Consider the following 21,716-nt stretch of genomic DNA (forward strand, 5'->3'; position numbering starts at 1 on the left):
TAAAATGTTTTTTAAGCATGTGTGCGTGTACACACAATGAGAACAGTGCTGTCTGCCAAGAGCAGTTCTAAGCACTTTACACGTGTCAGCTCATTGATGCCCGGGACATTCCTGTCAGTGGAGGACACCCTTCTTCCCATCTTGCTGCAGAGGAGAGAAGAGGCACAGAGAGGTCGAGTGACTTGCCCGAGGTTGCACAGCTGGTGAACAGCGGTGTTGGGATGCTTTCATGGAAAAACACCCCTGCATTTTCCTTTCCTATCACACTATACTTCTGATACCCAATGTGTGGGTTTCCACACCCAGCTGGGTGATCTAAGTTCAACTCAACTCTGACACGGACTGGAGTTAGCACGGGGTTCAGTTCCCTCCCTCCCCAGCCCCACTTCAGATGCCAACCTCAAGTCTGAGTTTCTGCCTGTGCTTCTGACACATCAGCTGTAAGTTGAGGTTCCCATTAACCCCCCCACCCACCCAATTTGATAATTTGTTAGAACATTTCATAGGACTCAGGACAACAGTTTCCCTAATAGATTACCAGCTTGTTACAAAGGATATTGAGGATATAAATGAACAGCTAGATGAAGAGACACCCAGGGTGCGGTCCGGAGGAGTCCTGAGCACAGGAGATTCTGGCCCCGGGGAGCTGGGGTGAGCCCCCCTCACGTGGATGTGTGCACCAACCGGAAGCTCTCCGAATCCAGTTGATCCATCATTAGCTCCATCTCCAGCCCCTGCTCCTTGTCCCAGAGGATGCGGGGGGCGGGGGGTGGCAGGGCTGAAAGTTCCAAGCTCCTAATCATGACTTGAACTTTCTGGTAACCAGCGCCAAATCCTGAAGCCATCAGGAGCCCACTCAGACTCACAGAATTAGAACAAAAGTTTCTCCTTTGACCCAGGAAATTCCAGGGGATTTAGAAGCTCTGTGTCAGGACCCTGGTTCAAATACCAAATATTGGAACAGAAAATGTTCCTAGTGCTCAAATCACTTAGGAAATTCCAGGGGATTTAGGGGCTCTATGCCAGGAACCCAGGGCAGAGACCAATGCATTTTTTTTTTTCTGTAATTTCACAGATGTGAACCAGGGAGCCCAGCTCTATCACAGACCTCCTGGTCTAAGTGCTTCCAAAACTCCCCACTGATTATGTAACAAACTGCTACTTGTTCCCTCTGGCAGGTCGGAGGGTCTGAAATTCAGTGAAAACTTACCATCATCATTTTGTTACTCTGCCTACTTGTGTCTTCTAATTTATCTACAATGAGCACACACCATGGGCATAATGAAGAGCTCTGTAAAAAGAAGAGTTTTCCCTAAATCCAGAACCAGCAGCAGTGAGACCAGTGGGGGTGCTGGGGTGCAGGGATGGGTGGGAGTCACCCTGAGACTTCCCAGACCCCACCTCTGTTTTTTGTTGTTGTTGTTGGAGGTGGGGGTAATTAGGTTTATTTGTTTATTTTAATGGAGGTACTGGGGACTGAACCAAGGACTTTATGCATGCTAGGCATGTGCTCTGCCGGTGAGCTTTATCCTTCCTCGGACACACACACACTTCTGTTTCCAGTGGGCCACAGCTGTCAGGCAGTGAGGCTGGCAAGGCTGCTGAGTGTCCAGCCCAGCATGGGCACTTGGGACCAGGCACAGGTATCTGAAATCCCCAGAAGAAGCAAAGATTCACTTTGGGGGATGTGGCATCTCAAGAGAGGGTAGGGCAAAGTGGTCCCCACCGCATCACATCTGATCTTTCATCAAACCTGGAGGGGGTGGGGTCACTCTCCCTGGGTGCTTCTCCCCTTCCCCTCACCCCTCGGTCACTCCCACATCCATACGGCCTTGTTCGTGGCCCTGGTTTCAGGAATGTGTGACCAGCTGTCCACAGGGCAGGACCCCCACACTGGTCCACCCAGGCTCCTGCTGTAACTACTCTCCCATGGACCCCACTTGGATCCCCAGCAATCAGTTCCTAACCAGTAGCCTCACAGGCTCCTCCCTCGTCATCCACCAGGTCCCAGGTCTTGTAGGTCCAGCCCTAGCATCATCCCCATTTGGCATCCCTGCATCCTACGGCCCCTCTGCCCTCCCCGCTCAGCTGCACGAAGCCCCACTGCCCACAACGTGCTTGTCTCCGGCTGCTCCTCTGCAACAGGATCTTCCTTCTTGGCACGTGCAATCCTCTTTCCCTGCAGTGACTTGCCTGGCTCATTCCACTTCCTCTTTCCTCCAGAAGTCCCCAAGTCCAGGGTGGGTCCCCTGCAGGTCCCCCAGCCCACTGGGCTGTAGCATCTGTCTCTTCTGCTGGAGAGAAAGCTCCCAGGGCACGGCCTCCCCCTGTGTGGACTCGGGGTGGCCATGCCCGCACAAGGAGTCAGTTTATGAATGCTTTCTCACTGGGCAAGTCGGCCTGGCACTACATGCATGCGTCTGATTGTTACTGCCATCAGCAAGGGCTTCTTCCCAAGAGATGCCCGTGGTGCGCCCGTGCAGCCTGGGGCTGGCCCGACCGAGCTCACATCCCCACAGGATACCCTAAGGGCCAGCTTTGGATGCTCATAGGATGGCGATCTCCCAGAATCCAGGTCTTTGGGGCTCTAGACTTTGAGTCTGACCCCTTCTCTCTTTGGGATGATGTTAGTACAAGGGACTATCAGAGGGTGATTTAAAAGGGGGTCAGGGTTCCAGCCCTAGGGTGGATAAAGGCTTTCGTGGTATGAACTGGAAGGGAGAACGCATTTCAAAGGCCCCCAGCAGGGAACTAGGAGAGAAGAAAGAGGCATCAGCCTGGCAGGAGGTCACAAAGGGGGCTGTGGTGACCCTGAGAAATCCCGGGAGGCCGGTGAGAGTGCCAGGTGCAGGAAGGAGCAGCTGCCTGGGACTGAGAAAGTGGAAAAATGAGTGTGAACAACTTGGAGAAGCTTGGCTATTAAGAGGAGGATTGGGTTAGAGAGGGCAGGTGCAGGTTTCAGCGCTGGGAACTCTGGGCACCGCAGGGGCCTCGGGGACATCCTGTGCGTGCCTCTCAGAAGGCAGGAGCTGTGGAGCTGGGAATGCAGCCCTGCTGGGGTCCCCGTCCTCCTGCAGAGCTGGTCACTGCTCGCTGTTTTTGCTGGCTGGGCTTCTGGCTCAGGTCTGCAGACAAACATGCAAGAATGTGAATACCTGACACATGGACTGATTTATAAAATTGCTGATACCACAATGTGTTTTTAATTCTTATACTTCCCTGGCATGTCAGCTCTCACACCTTCCTCTGCCCAATACCAGGGTTTTCGTTGTTTTCACACCTTCCTAAGATCTTAGTGATCTTACGAGATGTGGGAATAACATCCTCTGTAGCAGACTATTATTCCTCAGTATCTAGTATCTCATTCTCCTTTAGTAATGGAACTCCTGACATTTAGCAGATGCAAGGCTGTCAGGAAAAACGCTATACTTCTCTGCTTCCCTACAGCTGGGTGTGACCCGTGACTGAGTTCCGGCCAAGGCCAACGGAATGAACTTGGAGATTTGTGTGAGCTTCTAGAAACAGCCTTTAAAGAAAGAAAAAGACTGAGCTGGGATGATGCAATAATGGCTGGATCTCAAGCAGCTGTTTTGCATCATGAACTGGAAGGCAGATGTTGAGAACGGAGAAGCAACAAAATAAAAGGAAGGAGACCCCGGGCCGGTCTTCGTCTTGAAGCTCACAGGCAGGACCAGCCTCAATTCCTGAGATCCACTTGGTGCTCACCGTCTGCCATGCTCCTCACCAATACTAGTGCCATGCTTTTTCCTCTATTCAGTTCCAACTAGTTCCCGGACTGTTGTCTGTCTCACAAGACCCTGTTAAGGTATTATCCTGCATTTAGCCATTTAACCAATATTTACTCAGGACTTCTGTGTGCCAAGGGGGATGTGGTAGTAAATATCACAGCCCCCAATCCTTGGTCTTGTGAAGCAGGCATTGCTGGTGGGGGAGACAGATGATAAACACCTGAAATAAGTGTTAGTGATTGCTGAGTAACCAACCACCCAGCTCAGCAGATTACAACAATCACATTTATTAGCTCACCCGCCTGCCAGCTGTCGGACAGCTCTGCCCATCCGAGCCTGGCTTGGCCGGGCTCGCTGGTTTCCCTCGTGCATGCCGCTGGCCGGGATGTCCCGTGTTGCCTGACCTCGGCTCTGTCCTCCTCTGGTCTTGTCCTCCCGTAGGCTAGCCCGAGTGTGCTCTCACATTTCTGGAAGACTGGGGGGAAGAGGAGTGGGGATGCTGCAAGCGTTATTTCAAGCCTCTCCTTGGACCCCACCTGTCCGTGTCTGACTGGCTAAAGCAATCCCATGGCCAAGCCTGTAGTCAGAGTGGGAGGGGCTTACACGGTCACAGAGCACAGGGCGAAGGGCATGGGCACAGGAAGGCCACTTCATTGTAGCCATTAATGCCGTCAGTATAGCCCAATGGGTCCATATGTCAAAAGCAAAGTAGGGGAGTGGGATGGGTTGTTCTGGCAGACATAGGGAAGGGCTGCCCTAAATCAGGAACGTGTTGTATTAGTCTGGGTGGACAGCGAAGGTTGGGGTACACAGGAGCACCGAGGCCCTCTCTCCTACCAGGCACCTATGGGGTGGCCCCCTGGGGATCAGCTGCTTTAGCAGCTGCATTGATCAGGGTTCCCCAGCAAAGCAGAACATATCCACATAGAGAGGGATTTATTACGGATTGGCCCATGTGATGATGGAAGCTGAGAAGTCCTGCCATCTGCCTTCTGCAAGCTGGAGGCCCAGGAGAACTGTTGGTCAGTTCAGTCCAAACCTAAAGGCCTGAGAACCAGGAGTGCTGGTGTCTGAGGGTGGGAGATGGACATCCCAACTCAAGCAGAGATTGGGGTCACCCTCCCTGGGGAGGCCCGTTGGCTTTTCTCAGTCCACTGATTCAGACCAGTGATTCTCTTTTGGGAACGCCCTCACAGACACACCCAGAAATAATTTTTCACCAGCTATCTGGGCATCCCTTAACCCAGTTAGAGGGCTCACAAAATTAGCTATCCCAGTGGGTTTCTGTTCTTTGTAGTCAAGTGATCCTTAATGACAGTATTCCTGGTACCACCTCCACCAGGAGGGTTTTAGTCTTTGAGAATTTTTTTTTTAAACTGAAGTATAGTCAGTTACAGTGTGTCAATTTCTGGTGTACAGCATAATGTTTCAGTCATGCATGTACATACACATATTTGTTTTCACATGCTTTTTCATTATAGGTTAATCTTCGTGAATTTGATATTGGAAGAGTAGTACTCAGTGTATTTTAATTTGCATTTGCATAATTTTTAGTAAGGTCACCATTTTTGCATATGTTTATTGGCCACTTAACATTTCTTCTTTTGTGAATTGCCTGACTATGTCTCGTGGCTCACTTTAAAAAGTGGAAACAAGGTCAAATGCCCTTTAAAAATGTAAAGAACTTAATTTAATAGTTTCCCTTTATTGAGAAATTACTATTTTTCAGGCACAGTTTTCTAGATTTATCTCAATAAATCCTTGTACTCTTTCCATGAGAGAGTGATGGTGTCATTATGAACCCATTGTACAGAGGAGAGAAACTGAGGTTCAGAGAGAGGATTTGAGGCCACAGCCAGCTCCTAACATGTTTGCTTTCTGACCTAGGTATGCAGATCTGTTTCCAGTGTTTTGTTTGCTTTTTAATTTCACTTTCAGGATATTTTGAACAGAAAGCTAGAGCTTTTGTGCGACCAAAATTCTCCATCCTTCTGCAGTTTCTGCCCGAAAGACTTCCCCCATGAAGATAATAAGCCCAGATTCTTCAGGTGGGTATAGCTCAGTGGTAGCGCGCATGCCTAGTGCACACAATGTTCAATCTCTAAGTACCTCCGTTAAAACAAATAAATAAACCTACTTACATACCCCCCCCAAATAAGCACAGATTCCTATTCCTACGTTTTCTTTTACTATTTCGATGGTTTCTCTGTTAACATCTACATCTTTAATCCATCGGGAGTCAATTTAGATGAAGGTGGGAGGAACACTCAACATTCCTTTTCCACTAGAGCCTGTTTGGAATCGAACAACCCTTCTTCTAACACTGGCTGATTGTCACATGACGCTGCCACACACCCTTGCCCTCATCCCTGTCTGCGGGCTGCAGAATTACTCAGACGCTGGAAGCCCGCCTCCCGCCCCCTCAGCCCATCAGCCCCCCTGTGGCTGCAGTGACCACCCCCCTCAGTCTCCCCAGGGGCTGGGTCCTGCGGTGAGTGGAAGGAATTCGGGTGAACTCTGCTCACTCAGCAGTCCAGGCCTGGGGGAGTTGGGCGGGGGCACCGGACTGTGGAAAATCACATGTGGTTTTCAAGTTGTCAGAAACCAAGAAAATCATTCTGCCAGTTGAGCGGATGGCTAGACGCTGTCTGGGAGACCCCAGGTCCCGTGGCTCTGGGAGCCGCCCACCTTGTGAGCTGAGCAGCCTTATCCCCGGGTAACATCCAGACTGCAGGCAGAAGAGGGCCTCTCCTGAGAAGGAGGAGTGGAGGGACGGGATGGACCTGGGTCCTTCTTCTTTGGTCCCTGGAGGCAGACTCAGGACTCCAGGAGACTGGGAGGGTCTCTTCCAAGCCTCCCGGGTTCTGCTGCTCCAGTCCCAGTGCTCTGTGGCTGCCCCAGTTAGAACTGGGACATGCTGGCTGAGACACCAGGGTGGCTCCTGGTAATGCCCAGGCCTCAGCAGGAGGAGCTGGTGCCCCCATGGCCTGATACCAGAGGCTGTGTAACAGGGATGGGAAGAGCATTCAGTCTGGCCACACAGACATGCCATCACTGACATGCTGTGACCTGGGCATGTCACTTCTCCCTGGGCCTCAGATTCCTCCCTGGAAAATGGGGAAAGATGGTGCCTGCACTCAACAAGCATTAATCACCATCACTGCCCAGCCTACTGCCCACATGCCGGGACCTGAGTCAAGGGCAACTGACATGAGGACACTTAGCCTGGGGGGGCAGAGTCTCCCCCCTGGGACCCCCTCTTTCCCTTTCTCCCATAGGGCAGGACTCTACTTCCTGGTGGGAGGCCATTGCCCTCCCTTGTGCCCTCTGCTCCAGGGCGTCCAGTTGCTAACTTCCTGTTTGCCCTGGCCTGAATGTCTTCGGAGGAAGGCCACCCCAGGAAGGCCTGGACCTTGTTGAAAGCTCCATGGAGACCTGCCAGTGAGCAAACGAGCTGCAGAGTCACAAACTCACAGATGTGTGTACACGAGGGGGACCCAGGAGGTGAGGGGACTGAAGCTGTGGCAGGGTGGGGACTGGGAGGTGGAGAGCGATGACATCACGGACTTTTGGGACTCAGGGACCTGGGATGAGACAGCCTCTTGCTGACATGGCAGGCAGTCCTGGCAGGACAGCTGGGGACATCTTTTTAGGCACTTGGGAAGCTGAGATGTGATGCCCCTGGGTGCAGAGATTTGGCTGAAACCTTTAGAAGGATGAGTTCCCTGTGAAGCCCAGAGCGTGGCTCTTCCCTTTCGGGGCTGTATTTAAGGAGAGGCCACCTAGGATTCGGGGCATCCTCCCCGAGGGACCCCTGCATCCCCTGGACGTGCAGATCGAGTGCTTGGATGGGGCCTGTTCATCTCTGTCTCTCCATCTCATGGGGAGATGTGGTAATTACATTTGTAGGACCGGAACCCTGAGGTCTGGAGAGGGAAGGGGGCCACAGTCACCTGGGGACCACCCAGGGATGGGACTGACCCTCATATCTCCCAAGGCTCTGGCCAGAGTTGCCCGGAGACCCAAACTGTCAGATTTGCAAAGACAGAAAGTAACCTTGCCTGACTGGACTGGCTGAATGAGAGGGCTCCCTATCAGGGGTGGGGGAGCCACCAGTAGTCCTAGAGCCACCCCCTACCCCCCACCACTTACAGCCTGAGAAAACCAAGTTATTTAAGGTCACAGTTTTAAATGTCTTCCCTCCCCCTCCTGTGGGACTGACCCCTCTACAGTGGGAAGAGGGTGGGTTCCATTCCTTCCCATTTCTGCTCCACCTGCTCACCCCCGTCCCAATATGGGAGCTTCTGGCCCCCCACCCCGCTGCGCCAGGGCATTATTGGAAGGAGCAAAGTGGCTTTGGTGCCCCCATGTGATAGCTTTGCCTACCTGTCCCCTCACCCCCACGTCACCCTTCACTGCACCTATTCCTGCCAGATGGGCCTCATTGCAACCCCTGCTTCTGTCCCCAAGTGGGGGCAACCCCTCCAGCTCTCTCTCCTGGGGACCGCCCACCCTGGCAGGCTGCCCTCCTGGCATGATTCTTTCTCAACGGCCCTCAGAGATGAGCTCTTGGCCATTAAGCTAAACAGCACTCACCCCAGTCCAATCAGGGGTCAGGGTGCAGGCCACACCCCCTTCTCGCCATGCCACGCCCCCTTCTCGCCATGCCACGCCCCCTTCTCGCCCGTCAGTGGGCTCCACCAGCCTGACCCTGACAAGGCTGCAGGAGAGCCCCATGCACCCTCTTCAGCCCAAGTCATCTCCCCCAGGAACTCCCCTTCCCCACTCCGGAAGCAGCGAGGGGAGGTAGGTCCACCAGGGTGAGATGCTGCCTTGCCTCTGCTTGTCAAGCCCAGTCCCGCTATGGCTTGGAGGGCAGACCTCACTGCGAGGGCCTGGGCCGGAAAGGCCCAGCCTTTTCTTAAGAAGCTGGAGGTGGGGGTTAGAGGTGGGGTGAGGAGCCCCAGGTTGTCCCGCAGACTCCCAACTAGCTCAGGAGAGCCCTGCGACATGGATCCAGATGCCCCACCGGCTGGCAGAGGACACTGGACTCTGGAAGGGTGAGTGGTAGCCCAAAAGACCACAAGCCTCCCACCCTTTGGCCTGCCTCTTCCTGGCCTGGGCTGCCACCCGTGGGGAGTTTGGTTTAGAGGACAGGGGTCCTCAGCACATGGGAGTCCCCTGATGGGCCCAGGTCTGCCGGACTTCCTGGGTGCAGATCAGAAAGCTGAGAGGAGTCCCAGCCTTGCCCTCTGTGGGGAGATACTAGCCCAGCACAGAGAGCAGTACCCCACTGCTCCGCCTGCCCACACCCTCAGGGGGAGGGGGAGAGGCGGGGAGGGCCCCCCACTCCCTGCCTACTCCACCCCCGGGGCCCAGCTCCCCACAAGGCCTCTGCTCATGTTCTTGTTGGTGACTCACTGTGGCTGAGGAAAAGGTTCTTTCTATTTCTTTTCAATTTTTTCATGGCTTCTATTTTCCCTGGCAGAGAACGTCGAACCCAAATCTGATCCATGTGTGAGCCAGCTGAACTCGGGAGCTGTTCCCAGGGAAGTGACGCGCCACAGCCGCCCACCACACCCCCCATCACCACCCCAGCCTTGGGCCTCCCTTTTTGACACATTCAGCTGGGGGCAACAGAGCAAATTCCAAGACGAAATTTCGAGAACAATGATTCACAGGCCCGCCGAGGACATTTATGGGTAAGAGCTTGCTTCATCCTACTGCTGCCAGGACCAACCCCGGGGACACATGGCAGGGTGAGGACAGCACAGAGACAAGGAGGCCTGACCGAGGGGGGGATGGGGGGGATGCACCAAAAGCCTAGGTGGGTGGACTTGGTCTCCTAAGGGAAGTGACAAGAGCTGGGAGCTGGGCTGTGAGTGCTGACATGCTCGGCCCAGCACGTGCACAGTCCCCGTTCGGTCTGCACAGTGAGGGCACGGGGAACCATGAGGTTCCTTGCTGTGATCAGATGGATGGCCAGGAGGGAGGAGATGGGATTTGACTCTGGGGACCAGCTATTGACACAGTCCCATTGCCTTTTTAAGTATGAACAAGTGAGCCAGTGAAAAGCAAAGGAAGGGTTTTGAAAGGAAGAGGTGAGGGGAGGCAGAGGCCCCCAGGGCCCTGTCCCCCAACCAGAGCTAAGCCAGCTGCCCCCACAGCTCTCCCTGCCTGCCATCTGTGCAGCATCCCAGGGGCTCCTGGGTTTTCTCAACCAGGCCAAATCCTTGCAGACGACGGTGTCTCAGGGTTGACGGCTGCTAAATTTGACCCATGGGCTCAGGTGTGCTTTTTCTTGCTTCTTCATTCCTTCAAGGAGCAATGTTCTGGGAGCTCTGGCCTTGGGTGTCATGCCCATTTGAGGCAGCCAACATTTGCCCTTCAAGAAGCCTTAGGGAAATATCAGGCACACATATCATAACTCCTTATGCCAGCACCCATGACAGACATTACTAATCGATCATGGAATTCTCTGACTCCCCTATCTCCCTGGGGTCCACGTGGTAGCTGGAGCCTTTGTAAATACAGTTTTAAAAAACTGGATTCTGGTAAGAGGAAGGAGAGGAATGGCTGTTTGTCCTTGTTGGGATCTCAGCTGGTGGGAGAGCAGCGTATCCGTAGAGGTGAAGCCATGTTCATTGTGGGAAATAGTAAAAGAAATTCTAGGGAAGGGAGCCTGACCCCAAATATCTATGGCTCCTATTTAGGTGGCGAATGAACCATTCCCAAGGCAGATCCCAGAACACAGCTTCAATGTGTTGAAGGCACACATCCTCTCTCCCCAGCTGGTCCATGTCCTCAGGGGTGGTAACTGTTGTCCTATGCCTTTGTGGCCCCTACATCTTCCACATGGAGCTGGGCTCACAGGCACTGCCCCTGAAGTGTCCCATTGATCCGACCTGGCTTCACCTGCGGCTGCACCACCTGCTAGAGAGAAGCTCGATAAACTGCTGCCTCCCACGTCCTGAGGGTTCTTAATCTGGGATCCCTCCCTCTGATGCTGGGAGTGCAGGGGAGGGCAAGAACCCCCTGTTGTGTGGAAATTGCTGTGTAAGTGCTGAGTCGCTCCACACCCCTAATAGCCCATTCCTATGAATTATACATACAATTTAATAAAATTTGAAGGAATCTCCTCCCTCCCTGCTCCCTCTCTGACCCAAATTTGGCTGTGCGTGTGTCAGGACCTTGGGAGGGGCCGGATAACCTTACATGGGGGCTCCTACCCGCAGCAGAGCAGTTAGCCTGCCCCGAGGGCAATTTTCTCAACAGAGTGAATTCCCAAAGTGTGGTCCCTCCCCTGGGACCGGCCCAGGGCTGGGCTCTTCATGGTTCTGGGAGGTTAGCTGGATGTCTGAATGAAGGCTGGTGACAGTTCGCAGAGCTGCCAGGCCAAGGCTCAGAGAAAGGGAAGCCTGGGTTGGCCCTCAAGACCCTTCTGCGGGTCCCGAGATGGGGAGGGTCCCTGAAGCCAGAGGCTGTGGTTTGGATCTGCTCTCAGGGTTCCCGGTCACCTCCAGCGGGCTCTGTGGCATCTTGCCTCCAGTTCCCGTCTGGCTTGGGGGCGGTTCCGCAGACGGAGCGGGACTGGGGCGCCGGCGCGCTCCGACCCGCACCCTCAGGACCTCGCATCCCCTCTGACCCTCCCTCCTCCAGGCCTTCCTGCCTAGGCGCAGACCCCCGGCCCGGGCCACCGCCGGCGGTTCCCACTTCGGGAAGTGCCAAGCGCGCGAGGCGCGGGGACTGCTCAGCCCCCCCGCAGCCCCTCCGTCCACGCCCGGCTCCTCCTCCTCCTCCTCCTCCCCCCGGGGTGGGGGGAGCCGGCTCCGGAAGCCCCGGCGCCCCCGCCCCGGCCGGCACTGGAGAGGGCGGTCCGCGCGGGAGCGCGCCACGCGGGACCTGAGCTCCCAGCCGCCGCGGGTGCCTCGGAACCCCCGAGCCCCACCGACCCCTGAGCCACTGCCCTGTCCGAAGCCCCCTGCCCCCAACCCCGGAGTCCCCTGCCGACTCCGGATCCCCCGCCGCCCCTCCCCGGGGCCCCCAGCCCGCCCCTCCCCGGATCGCCCCCCCCTCCCCGGCACCCTCTTCCAGGAGCCCCCAGCGCGGGCTGCGGCCGCCATGGCCGTGCGCGGGGCGCCCCTGCTCGGCTGTCTCCTGGCGCTGCTGGCGCTGTGCCCCGGGGGGCGCCCGCAGACGGTGATGACCGACGACGAGATCGAGGAGTTCCTCGAGGGCTTCCTGTCCGAGCTGGAGCCCGAGCCCCGGGAGGACGACGTGGAGGCCCCACCGCCCCCTGAACCCACCCTTCGCGTCCGCAAAGCCCAGACTGGGGGCAAGTCGGGGGCGCGTCCGGGGGTGGCCAAAGAGGGTAAGAGCACCAGGTAGGGGTGGTCCTCGGCGTGACGGGGGGCCTCAGGGACCCCTGCACCTCAGGTGAGAATGGCGGGCCTCCGTAGGGTTTGGCTGATGTCCAGTCAGCCCAGCGTGAGGAATGGCTCTGTAAGGCACCAGAGAGCCCAGATGTCTGGCAGGACACTGTGCCAGGCAGAGGTCAGTGCTGGCTTGTAGCCCTTCGGGTTTGGAGACACATCCAACAGGTCCGCTGCCCAGTGCCTTAGGTCCTCCCAGTCCGTCATCCACAGCCCCCAAGCCCCCAGAGGGACTAGGCTCGAGCTAATAGGGGACTTTGCTGCCCCCTCCCCAGGTCTGGGCTATGAACTGCCCTGTTGTCCTAATGGGGCCGCTCAGTCTGACTGTGGCACACACTGGCCGTGCCCACACCACTGCCGGAGTCCCAGCCTCCCGCCATTCCTGGAAAGGACCCCTAGCCCCCTGTTGCCTGGCCTCCTGTTCCAGGAGCACAGAGGCAGGGGAGGGGGTTGCAGAAGACCCTCCTCTCCCCAAGGCCTCCAGGAGCAGTGGGCAGTAGTCCCCAGTTATTGTGAGAATTAAACAAGGTGATACATCACCAAAGTATCTAGCCCAGTGCCTCTTATATAATCAGTGGTGAATAAATCTTAGCTGTTTATTGTGACTTTCTGGAGGGTGGCAGGGGTCTTGCTGATCTCTCTCCCAGGAGACTCCAGAGCACCGCCCACCATTCCTGAGGTCAGCAGCCCCTCCCCTTCGTCCTACTCTAGATCTTTCTTGGCTCCTCCCCCACCCCTGGGGGATGGGTCCTAGGACCCACCTCGGCCTCCCCCTATTTTGGGGTTGCTGTCCCGGCCTCTTACATGCTGCTAGGGCAGCTCTGTGACTCTTGGCTGTCCGCATTCTGTAAATTTTACTGTGTTTCTGTCTTATGGCCCCAACCCCCCATTACATTCTCAACAGCACTCGCTCAGGGTTCTGGAGGATTCCTACAGGCAGCCCCCAGCCCCTGCCCCTGCTTCCTCCCCCAGTCTCTGAGGTCAGTGAGCAGCTGCAGGTCCTGCCCATCCCTCTGTCCTCTGTGTGGCCCCAGGACTTCCTATTGATTATGGTTTCCAGTCCACCCTAGACTTCTTACTCCTGGATAGGAGATCGCCCACGAGTGTCCCTTTTTGTTGAAGCTTTTCTTGCTTCAGGGAGGCTCTGGGCCCTTTACTTTGTGTGGCAGTTGGCAGGGATGGGACGGCCTCCCCCTTTAGACTGGATGCTCCCCAGCCCTGGACAGCTTAGTCCCCTGTCTGCTTTTCCATGCCCAGCACAGAGGAGTGGCCGGCCGGCTGTGCGGGAAAGGAATGGATTGTGAGGTGCCCCTCTTAAGGTTTCGGCAGGTAGGAGGTTGAGGGTCTACTGCCAGGAAGCTGAGCCACCCAGGCCACAGTGTGGTGGTGATGGCATAGTCTTGCAGACAGAAAGTCTGGGTTCCAGTCCCAGCTCTGCCACGATCCCAAGTGACTTAACCTCTCAGTTCCCCGATCTGGGAGATGCAGGACTAACAGCAGCGCCTTTGCCCAGGCTGTGGGTGCCTTGCAGGGGGGAGGCTCAGGGGGCATTGTGCGGGCTCTGCATCGATTTGACCTGAGTCTGTGTCCTGGACAGCACCTCCAGGAAAGGCCAAAGACAAAGCGAAGAAAGGGAAGAAGGACAAAGGCCCCAAGGCGACCAAGCAGCCCCCAGAGGGGTCCCCCAGGCCACCCAAGGAAAAGCCGCCCAAGGAAAAGCCGCCCAAGGAAAAGCCACCCAAGGCCACCAAGAAGCCCAAGGAAAAGCCACCCAAGGAAAAGCCACCCAAGGAAAAGCCGCCCAAGGCCACCAAGAAGCCCAAAGAGAAGCCACCCAAGGCCACCAAGAAGCCCAAAGAGAAGCTGCCCAAGGCCACCAAGAAGCCCCCGGCTGGGAAGAGGCCCCCCGCCCCAGCCCCCTCAGAAAGCCCCGTGTGGCCGCTGCCCCCGCTCCCCAGCCCCCGCCTCGAGGAGCTGCCCCGGGAGGGAGGTGTGTGCCGGGCTCCGGCTGCGGGGCTTGACCCGCTGGGTGGCCAGACCCTCGGGGCCCCCAGGCTGGATGGGCGCTGGGGCCTAGTTGTTGTCGTGAACCCAGCAACTCAGCTGCCGCTCCCTCAGTGCTGCTGCCTCCCCTGGGTGGGAGGGAGTGCTTGGCAGCCTCATGAGTAGGGCTTGCCCTCCACTGTCCTAGGGTCTGTCCCCTGCGCCCCATCACCATCTGCCCGTGTGTCACTGGGCTCTGAGCCCACAAGGTGCCCTCCTGCTGGGGGCAGTTTGCAACAGATCCTCTCGAACACCAGGCCTGGGCTCCCCCAAAAGTCATCCAGCTCTTTGGCCCTGGAATTGCCAGCAGGGTGCTGAGGGCCGGAGCAGCCCAGGCCTCCTGGGAGTGAGCTGTTCAAGGGGCATCAGCAGGACCCAGGTCTTGTGGAGGCTCGCGATGTAGCCAGGGGTCAGGGCAGGCCTCCCATCCTCCTACTTCTGGGGTTTGTGTTGCAGACGGGTCCTTCCCAAATCCGTGGCAGGGTCCAGGAGGGGAGACTAGCGTGGAGCACCAGCCTGGTGAGTGGATACCAGCCACTTGGGTTCAGGGGACCATCCGCCCTGGCTTGCTGGGTTTCCAGGGTGGGCCTGGGTGGGGGCCACTGGTGAGTACCTTCAGTGAGTAATCTCCCCCCAGAGCTGGAAGAGGAAGCCGAGCAGCCCACACTGGACTACAACGACCAGATAGAGCGGGAGGACTATGAGGACTGTGAGTAGGGCTCTGCTGCCTGGGAGGCTCCTCCCGGCTCCACCTCCCCTGTCTGGATCCCGACCCCTGGTCCAGGGGTTTCATGAGGGTCCACCCAGAAGCCCCACCCTCCCCGGGGTGGCCCGGCTCAGGGTCCACCCTCTCCCCTAGTTGAGTACATCCGGCGCCAGAAGCAACACAGGCGGCCCCCCAGCAGGAGGAGGCCGGAGAGGCTCTGGCCCAAGCGCCCCGAGGAGAAGGCCGAGCCACCCAGCCGGGGGTTCGAGACCCCAGAGGAGAAAATCGGTAGGATGGAGGCAGACTGGGGGTGAGGGGCGCCAGGCGAGGGGGCTCTGACTCACGCCTGCCTCCCGCCTCTACAGAGCCGCCTCTGAAGCCGCTGCCGCCCCCGCTGCCCCCCGACTATGGGGACGGCTACGTGATCCCCGACTACGGCGACAGTGAGTGCCCACCGCACCCCAGGGTCCCGGCCGCCTGCGCGTCCAGCTTGGTGGCAGCCACCTCGCCGCCCTCGTCTCTTCTCCCCACTCAGGCTGCAGTCTTCCTCCTGTCACCCTCTCTTTCAGTCCGAGCCCCACTGGGCTTCAGTCTCTGTCCCTCCTGAGCTCCAGTCCTGCCCACCCCTCACCTCCACCTCTCAGGACTAGCTCCTGTTCAGAGCTGCTGCCTTCCACTCCCAGTCCCTTCGGATCCGATCCATGCCCCTCTTCCCGGGCTGTGGGGCCTCGGCAGGTCCTTGCCCTTTCCCTGGCCCCAGGTCCCCATCAACCCCTCTGACCTTTGGCCCCAGCTCCGCCCTCAAGACGCCCCCTTCTCTGTCACAGGTGCCAGTTGTCACTTGAGGTGTGTCCAGTGCCCATGTCCCACTCCCTGCCCAGCCTTTTCTCACCTTTCCCTGGACAGAGCCCTCCTGGGGGCCAGGCTGGTCACTTCCTCGGGGGTCTTACTCACCCCACCTGTGCCCAGGCAGCCTCCCTCTCTAGGAGGACCCTCCCTCCTTGTCTCCTCTTCAAAGCCCACCCTGATCTCACCTTCTTGCCTTGCAACCCCCAGGCTCCCCAGTCCTGCCCCCTGGGCTTCTGTGAACCTAGCGCTCTAGCTTTTGGTTTGGGGCCCTGGGACCAGCACTGGGGCATCTCATCAGGGCTCTCTCTCCGCAGTGGACTATTACTTCCGGCCTCCCCGGCCCCAGAAGCCTGACACTGAGGTGGAAACAGATGAAGAGAAGGAGGAGCTGAGTGAGTGGAAACAGACTTCCCACCACCGGCCCAGCCCCTGGTGCAGGCCTGACCCCCACCCCATCTGCCCCCTGAAGCCCGGGGCTAGGCTGACAGGTCCCTCCCACCTTCCACCCTTCAGAGAAACCCAAAAAAGAAGGCAGCAGCCCCAAGGAGGAAGAAACGGATGACAAATGGACTGTAGAGAAGAGCAAGGACCACAAAGGTGTGTCTCTGGGGGCCGGGGGCTGGGGGCTGTGCGCACACAGCCTGGATCCCTGTGGGAGAGCAGCCAGATTCCCAGATGCTCTGGGACTCTCAGCACCATCTCCTCCCTTTGTTGCCCGCAGGGCCCCGGAAGGGTGAGGAGGTGGAGGAGGAGTGGGCTCCAGCAGAGAAAGTCAGTGAGTGAGGGGCCAGGGATGTGGGGGCTGGGGATGCGGGGGCTGGGAGGTGGGTCTGATGGCTGGAGATGTATGTGGAAGCTGGGGTGTGGTGTGAGGGCTGGGGGTATGTGGGAGTTCTGGGGGGTGTGGGGCTGGGGGTGTGGTGTGGGGGTGCTGTAAGCTGGATATGAGGGCTGTGGGGCCATGCGAGAGGAGCAGGGTAAGGGTGACAGGCAAGTGACCCAGCCAAGGCCACACCTGGGTCCAGAACCTGGATTTCTTGATGGCGCTCCAGGCCTCCAGAACTCTTTCCTGCTCTTAAAGCCTTGTGGCCCAAAAGGGAGAGGCCCTGGAGTGTCTGCCCTGGGCCTGACCCCAGGGAACAGAGCTCGGGGCACACGCAGGTATGCAGATGGCCCCAAAGCTGATGATGCCTGTGACTGGCTGGGGCTGGGTGGCTGCCCCTGTGATGTCCTGTGAACCCCATGGCCTCCTGGAGGCTGCCATCATCAGCCCATTCTCCAGAGGGGGAAGCTGAGGCCCAAGGAGGGGAAGCACAGGCTGGGGCAGAGCTGCCCTGACTGGCACCTGCTGATGTGAGGGAAGTGGGCTCTGGGCTTCTCGGTTCTGGGTTTGGGGGAAGGGAGGCACTGAGGGAGGGATGGAGCCCGTGGGCCACCAGCCTGGGATGCCATGTCCCCAGAGTGTCCCCCCATTGGGATGGAGTCGCACCGCATCGAGGACAACCAGATCCGGTCCTCCTCCATACTGCGCCATGGCCTGGGCGCACAGCGGGGCCGGCTTAACATGCAGGTAGGTGTCGGGAGGGACCCATCTCCCAGCCGAGGAGGGGGCGCCTTGCCTGCTCAGCTTCCCTGCCGTCCCTCACAGGCTGGTACCAATGAGGACGACTACTTTGACGGGGCATGGTGTGCTGAGGATGACTCTCAGACCCAGTGGATCGAGGTGGACACCAGAAGGACCACCAAATTCACCGGCGTCATCACCCAGGGCCGTGACTCCAGCATCCAGTACGTTGGCCATGCTCACAGGCACTTGGTGGGGGCGAGTGGCTCCAGGCATGGCTGAGTCTCCTTCAGGACCTTCCAGTGGACCCTCCAGGGCCCCCACCCCCACTCCAAGGTCATGGCCAGTCAGCTTCCTGGGTCCAGATAAGCAAACCAATCACCCACAGCCACAGAGTGGGTGTGGCAGCATCTCCTGACACTTGGGCCGAGCACCACACACCGGCTAGCTCTTAAGTTCTTGGGCCCAGAGGAGGGGCTCAGGCTACCTGAGGGCCTGGATCTGGGGCTGGGAGACCAATCTTGCCCTGACCACCATCCACTCCACAGTGACGACTTTGTGACCTCCTTCTTCGTGGGCTTCAGCAACGACAGCCAGACGTGGACGATGTACACCAATGGCTACGAGGAAATGGTGGGCGCCCGGGCTCGGCTCTGCCCTCCTCGTCTGGGCCACAGGTGGGCTTTTGGCCAGGGTTGGGGGCTGCTCTGAGGCCTGCCTCTTCCCAGACCTTCCACGGGAACGTGGACAAGGACACGCCCGTGCTGAGTGAGCTCCCGGAGCCGGTGGTGGCCCGTTTCATTCGCATCTACCCACTCACCTGGAATGGCAGCCTGTGCATGCGCCTGGAGGTGCTGGGGTGCCCCGTGTCCCGTGAGTGCCGGGGGCTGGCAAGGGCGCGGATGGGCAGCTGGGGCCACCCCGGCTGGGCTGGCAGGTGACCAGCTTGAGGCCCCTCCTGCATACCTTCTGCAGCTGTCCACAGCTACTACACACAGAACGAGGTGGTGACCACCGACGACCTGGACTTCCGGCACCACAGCTACAAGGACATGCGCCAGGTAGGGTGCTTGTCCCCAGGTGGGGTGTTTGTCCCCAGGTAGGGTGCTGGTCCTGAGGCCAGGGGTGTCCTATCCAGCATATGGGCTCAGGGCCAACAGGGCAGCTTCCCCATAGAAGACTGGGGCAGTGGGAGAGGCGTGGTCACCCGGGGTGGGGGGGGCTGTGTAACTCTGTGTCTCCTGCGGTACACAGCTGATGAAGGTGGTGAACGAGCAGTGCCCCACTATCACCCGCACATACAGCCTGGGAAAGAGCTCGCGTGGACTCAAGATCTACGCCATGGAGATCTCAGACAACCCCGGGGATCACGAGCTGGGTGAGCGTCCCCACAGCCCCCTGGAGGCCTGGCCCTCCCCCTGCCCAGCAGATGAGGCAAGGCCCTGGCACTGCAGCTGGGCCTGCGCTGTTGATGTTCCCAGCTCGCCAATTCCCGCCCGGCCTTCCAGCTCTTCAGGGGGTCCCAGTCTGCCTTATGGGGGCTCTACAAGCCTCAGCCCCACACCCCCTAGCGCCCTGGGAGTAAGGCCAGTTTAAGCCCCTCCTCAGAGCCCCTGAGCCTCAGGCCTCGGGAGGCTGGTTGATTGCTGAGGCTGCTGCCCTTGCAGGGGAGCCCGAGTTCCGCTACACGGCTGGGATCCACGGCAACGAGGTGCTGGGCCGAGAGCTGCTGCTGTTGCTCATGCAGTACCTGTGCCGGGAGTACCGCGACGGGAACCCCCGTGTGCGCAGCCTGGTGCACGACACACGCATCCACCTGGTGCCCTCGCTGAACCCTGATGGCTACGAAGTGGCAGCGCAGATGGTGGGTGGAGGGAAGGGGGTTGGGGCGAGGCCGGGGTGGGAGGGGCAGGCCTGTGGGCTGGCCGCTGACGCTGACCCCGCTGGCTCCCCCAGGGCTCAGAATTTGGGAACTGGGCGCTGGGACTGTGGACCGAGGAGGGCTTTGACATCTTTGAGGACTTCCCGGATCTCAACTCAGTGCTCTGGGGAGCCGAGGAGAGGAAATGGGTCCCCTTCCGGGTCCCCAACAATAACCTGCCCATCCCTGAACGTTACCTCTCTCCGGAGGCCACGGTGAGGACGCGGCCTGGCCAGCAGAGCCTGGGGTGACGAGCAGCCCAGACCCTGTGGTCCACTGGACTTGGGGGTGGGCTGGGGGTGACAGAGCCCAGGTGCTGAGACTGCAGGGGCTCAGAGGGGAAGAGGGGGCACAAATACCCGTATGGGGTCTGCATGGAGGGCAGTGGAGGCTGCAGTCCAGACCTCACACACTGGCCACCCCAGGTGTCCACAGAGGTCCGGGCCATCATCACCTGGATGGAGAAGAACCCCTTTGTGCTGGGGGCAAACCTGAATGGCGGCGAGCGGCTCGTGTCCTACCCCTACGACATGGCCCGCACGCCCAGCCAGGAGCAGCTGCTGGCCGCGGCCATGGCGGCCGCCCGCGGAGAGGACGAGGAAGAGGTATCAGAGGCCCAGGAGACTCCAGACCATGCCATCTTCCGCTGGCTGGCCATCTCCTTCGCCTCCGCTCATCTCACCATGACCGAGCCCTACCGGGGAGGGTGCCAAGCACAGGACTACACTGGCGGCATGGGCATCGTCAACGGGGCCAAGTGGAAACCTCGATCTGGGAGTGAGTCGGCCTGGGGGGTGGGTGTCTGCAGTGGGGTGTTTGGCGAGGGGCGGGGGTAACTGCAGCTCTGTGTCTGCCCCTGCCCAGCCATCAATGACTTCAGTTACCTGCACACCAACTGCCTGGAGCTCTCCATCTACCTGGGCTGCGACAAGTTCCCTCACGAGAGCGAGCTGCCCCGAGAGTGGGAGAACAACAAGGAAGCCCTGCTCACCTTCATGGAGCAGGTGTGGGGGCCGCAGGGGGGCCAGGCAGAGCGGTGGGGCAGCGCCGGGGGAGAGGTTGAAGGGTTGGGGGACCAGACAGGGAAGCAGCAAGCCGTGTGGGGTCTCCATGAGGACATCAGCCCTGCCTCTATCCTGCAGGTTCACCGCGGCATCAAGGGGGTTGTGACGGACGAGCAGGGCATCCCTATCGCCAATGCCACCATCTCCGTGAGTGGCATAAACCACGGTGTGAAGACAGGTACACAAGTGCATGTCTCCACCCCGCTTCCCAAGGTGGGGGACCAAATTTGTGCATGGTCTTGGCAAGGGAAGCCAGGCCTACCCAGCATGTCCCTGCTCCTCTGGACCCCCACCAGAGAGGGTCTACCCCTGACAGAGGGAGGGCTGGGGGACTGGGGCTGGGGAGGGGGGACTCCTATGCAGCCAGACCCACCCTCCCTCTGCAGCAAGTGGTGGCGATTACTGGCGCATCCTGAATCCGGGTGAGTACCGTGTGACAGCCCACGCGGAGGGCTACACCCCAAGCTCTAAGACCTGCAATGTGGATTACGACATCGGGGCCACCCAGTGCAACTTCATCTTGGCTCGCTCCAACTGGAAGCGCATCCGGGAGATCATGGCCATGAACGGGAACCGGCCCATCCCACACATTGACCCATCGCGCCCCATGACCCCCCAGCAGCGGCGTATGCAGCGCCGCCGCCTGATGTACCGGCTGCGCATGCGTGAACAGATGCGGCTCCGCCGCCTCAATGCCACTGCAGGCCCGGCCACCACCCCCACGGCGCCCCCTACCTCCCCCACGCTGCTCCCCACCACCTCCCTTGCCCCCTCCCCCGCCCCAAGTTCCACCCTGGGGCCCTGGCACTTTCCATCCGAGACCACAGTTGACTGGGAGCAGTCAGAGACTGAGACTTACACGGAGGTGGTGACGGAATTTGGGACGGAATTTGGGACAGAGCTGGGGCCCGAGGAGGAGGGGGAGGATGAGGGGGACACGGTCACAGGCCCAGAGTTCCCCTTTACCACGGCCGAGACCTACACAGTGAACTTCGGGGACTTCTGAGAACAGGTCTGCCAACACGCGAGCTTGCACTAGTAGTCACGTCGTCGTCTCGGCCAGCTCAGCCGCCATCAGCACATGGAGGGCCCCCTGGTGTGGCCCAGCCAGGGTGGGCGTGAATGTGACCAAGAAAGAGCCAGAGTCTGCGGCAGGCGCCTGCTCCGCCTGCAGGCCGCATGGGCCACTGCAGGGCTGGGATGGGGCAGGCTGAGCGAGCCTGGGAGCCGACTTCTCTACCACCTGCCCAGGCCACACCAATAAACCAAGCTCATGGCAGATGTGTCCTGACCGCTTGCCATTCTGACCAGCGGGGAGAGGGGAAGAGGAGGAGGAGGAGGGAGGAGGGAGGCTCCCATTCCCCACAGGCTTCGTCCACAGGAGTGCC

The 21,716-nt window shown here is 58.8% G+C and overlaps 1 protein-coding gene and 1 long non-coding RNA gene across 4 annotated transcripts; both read left to right on the plus strand.

The window, feature by feature from the left end:
- The first annotated feature begins 8,439 nt into the window (after window positions 1-8,439).
- Window positions 8,440-11,804, plus strand: LOC140697469 (uncharacterized). 2 transcript variants are annotated; one of them, XR_012074608.1, is made up of 3 exons: window positions 8,440-8,555; window positions 9,238-9,451; window positions 11,409-11,804. It is a non-coding gene; the product is annotated as an uncharacterized lncRNA (long non-coding RNA). The 2 variants fall into 2 exon arrangements; XR_012074609.1 differs by lacking the exon at window positions 8,440-8,555 and adding an exon at window positions 8,701-8,809.
- A 23-nt stretch (window positions 11,805-11,827) lies between these two features.
- Window positions 11,828-21,613, plus strand: AEBP1 (AE binding protein 1). 2 transcript variants are annotated; one of them, XM_031679604.2, is made up of 21 exons: window positions 11,828-12,120; window positions 13,779-14,171; window positions 14,681-14,743; window positions 14,862-14,933; window positions 15,084-15,218; window positions 15,296-15,373; window positions 16,094-16,171; window positions 16,293-16,376; window positions 16,501-16,554; window positions 17,240-17,349; window positions 17,428-17,567; window positions 17,892-17,976; window positions 18,072-18,216; window positions 18,319-18,404; window positions 18,598-18,721; window positions 19,011-19,207; window positions 19,300-19,479; window positions 19,690-20,041; window positions 20,129-20,268; window positions 20,407-20,506; window positions 20,715-21,613. In XM_031679604.2, exons 1-21 carry the CDS (start codon window positions 11,871-11,873, stop codon window positions 21,332-21,334), a joined length of 3,486 nt encoding a protein of 1,161 aa, XP_031535464.2. In that variant the 5' UTR covers window positions 11,828-11,870; the 3' UTR covers window positions 21,335-21,613. The 2 variants fall into 2 exon arrangements, with proteins under 2 accessions (XP_031535464.2, XP_072821369.1); XM_072965268.1 differs by having other exon boundaries at window positions 11,828-12,084.
- The last annotated feature ends 103 nt before the right edge of the window (window positions 21,614-21,716 follow it).

The sequence above is a fragment of the Vicugna pacos genome, chromosome 7 (genome assembly GCF_048564905.1).
Source record: "Vicugna pacos chromosome 7, VicPac4, whole genome shotgun sequence".
Lineage (NCBI taxonomy): Eukaryota > Metazoa > Chordata > Mammalia > Artiodactyla > Camelidae > Vicugna > Vicugna pacos.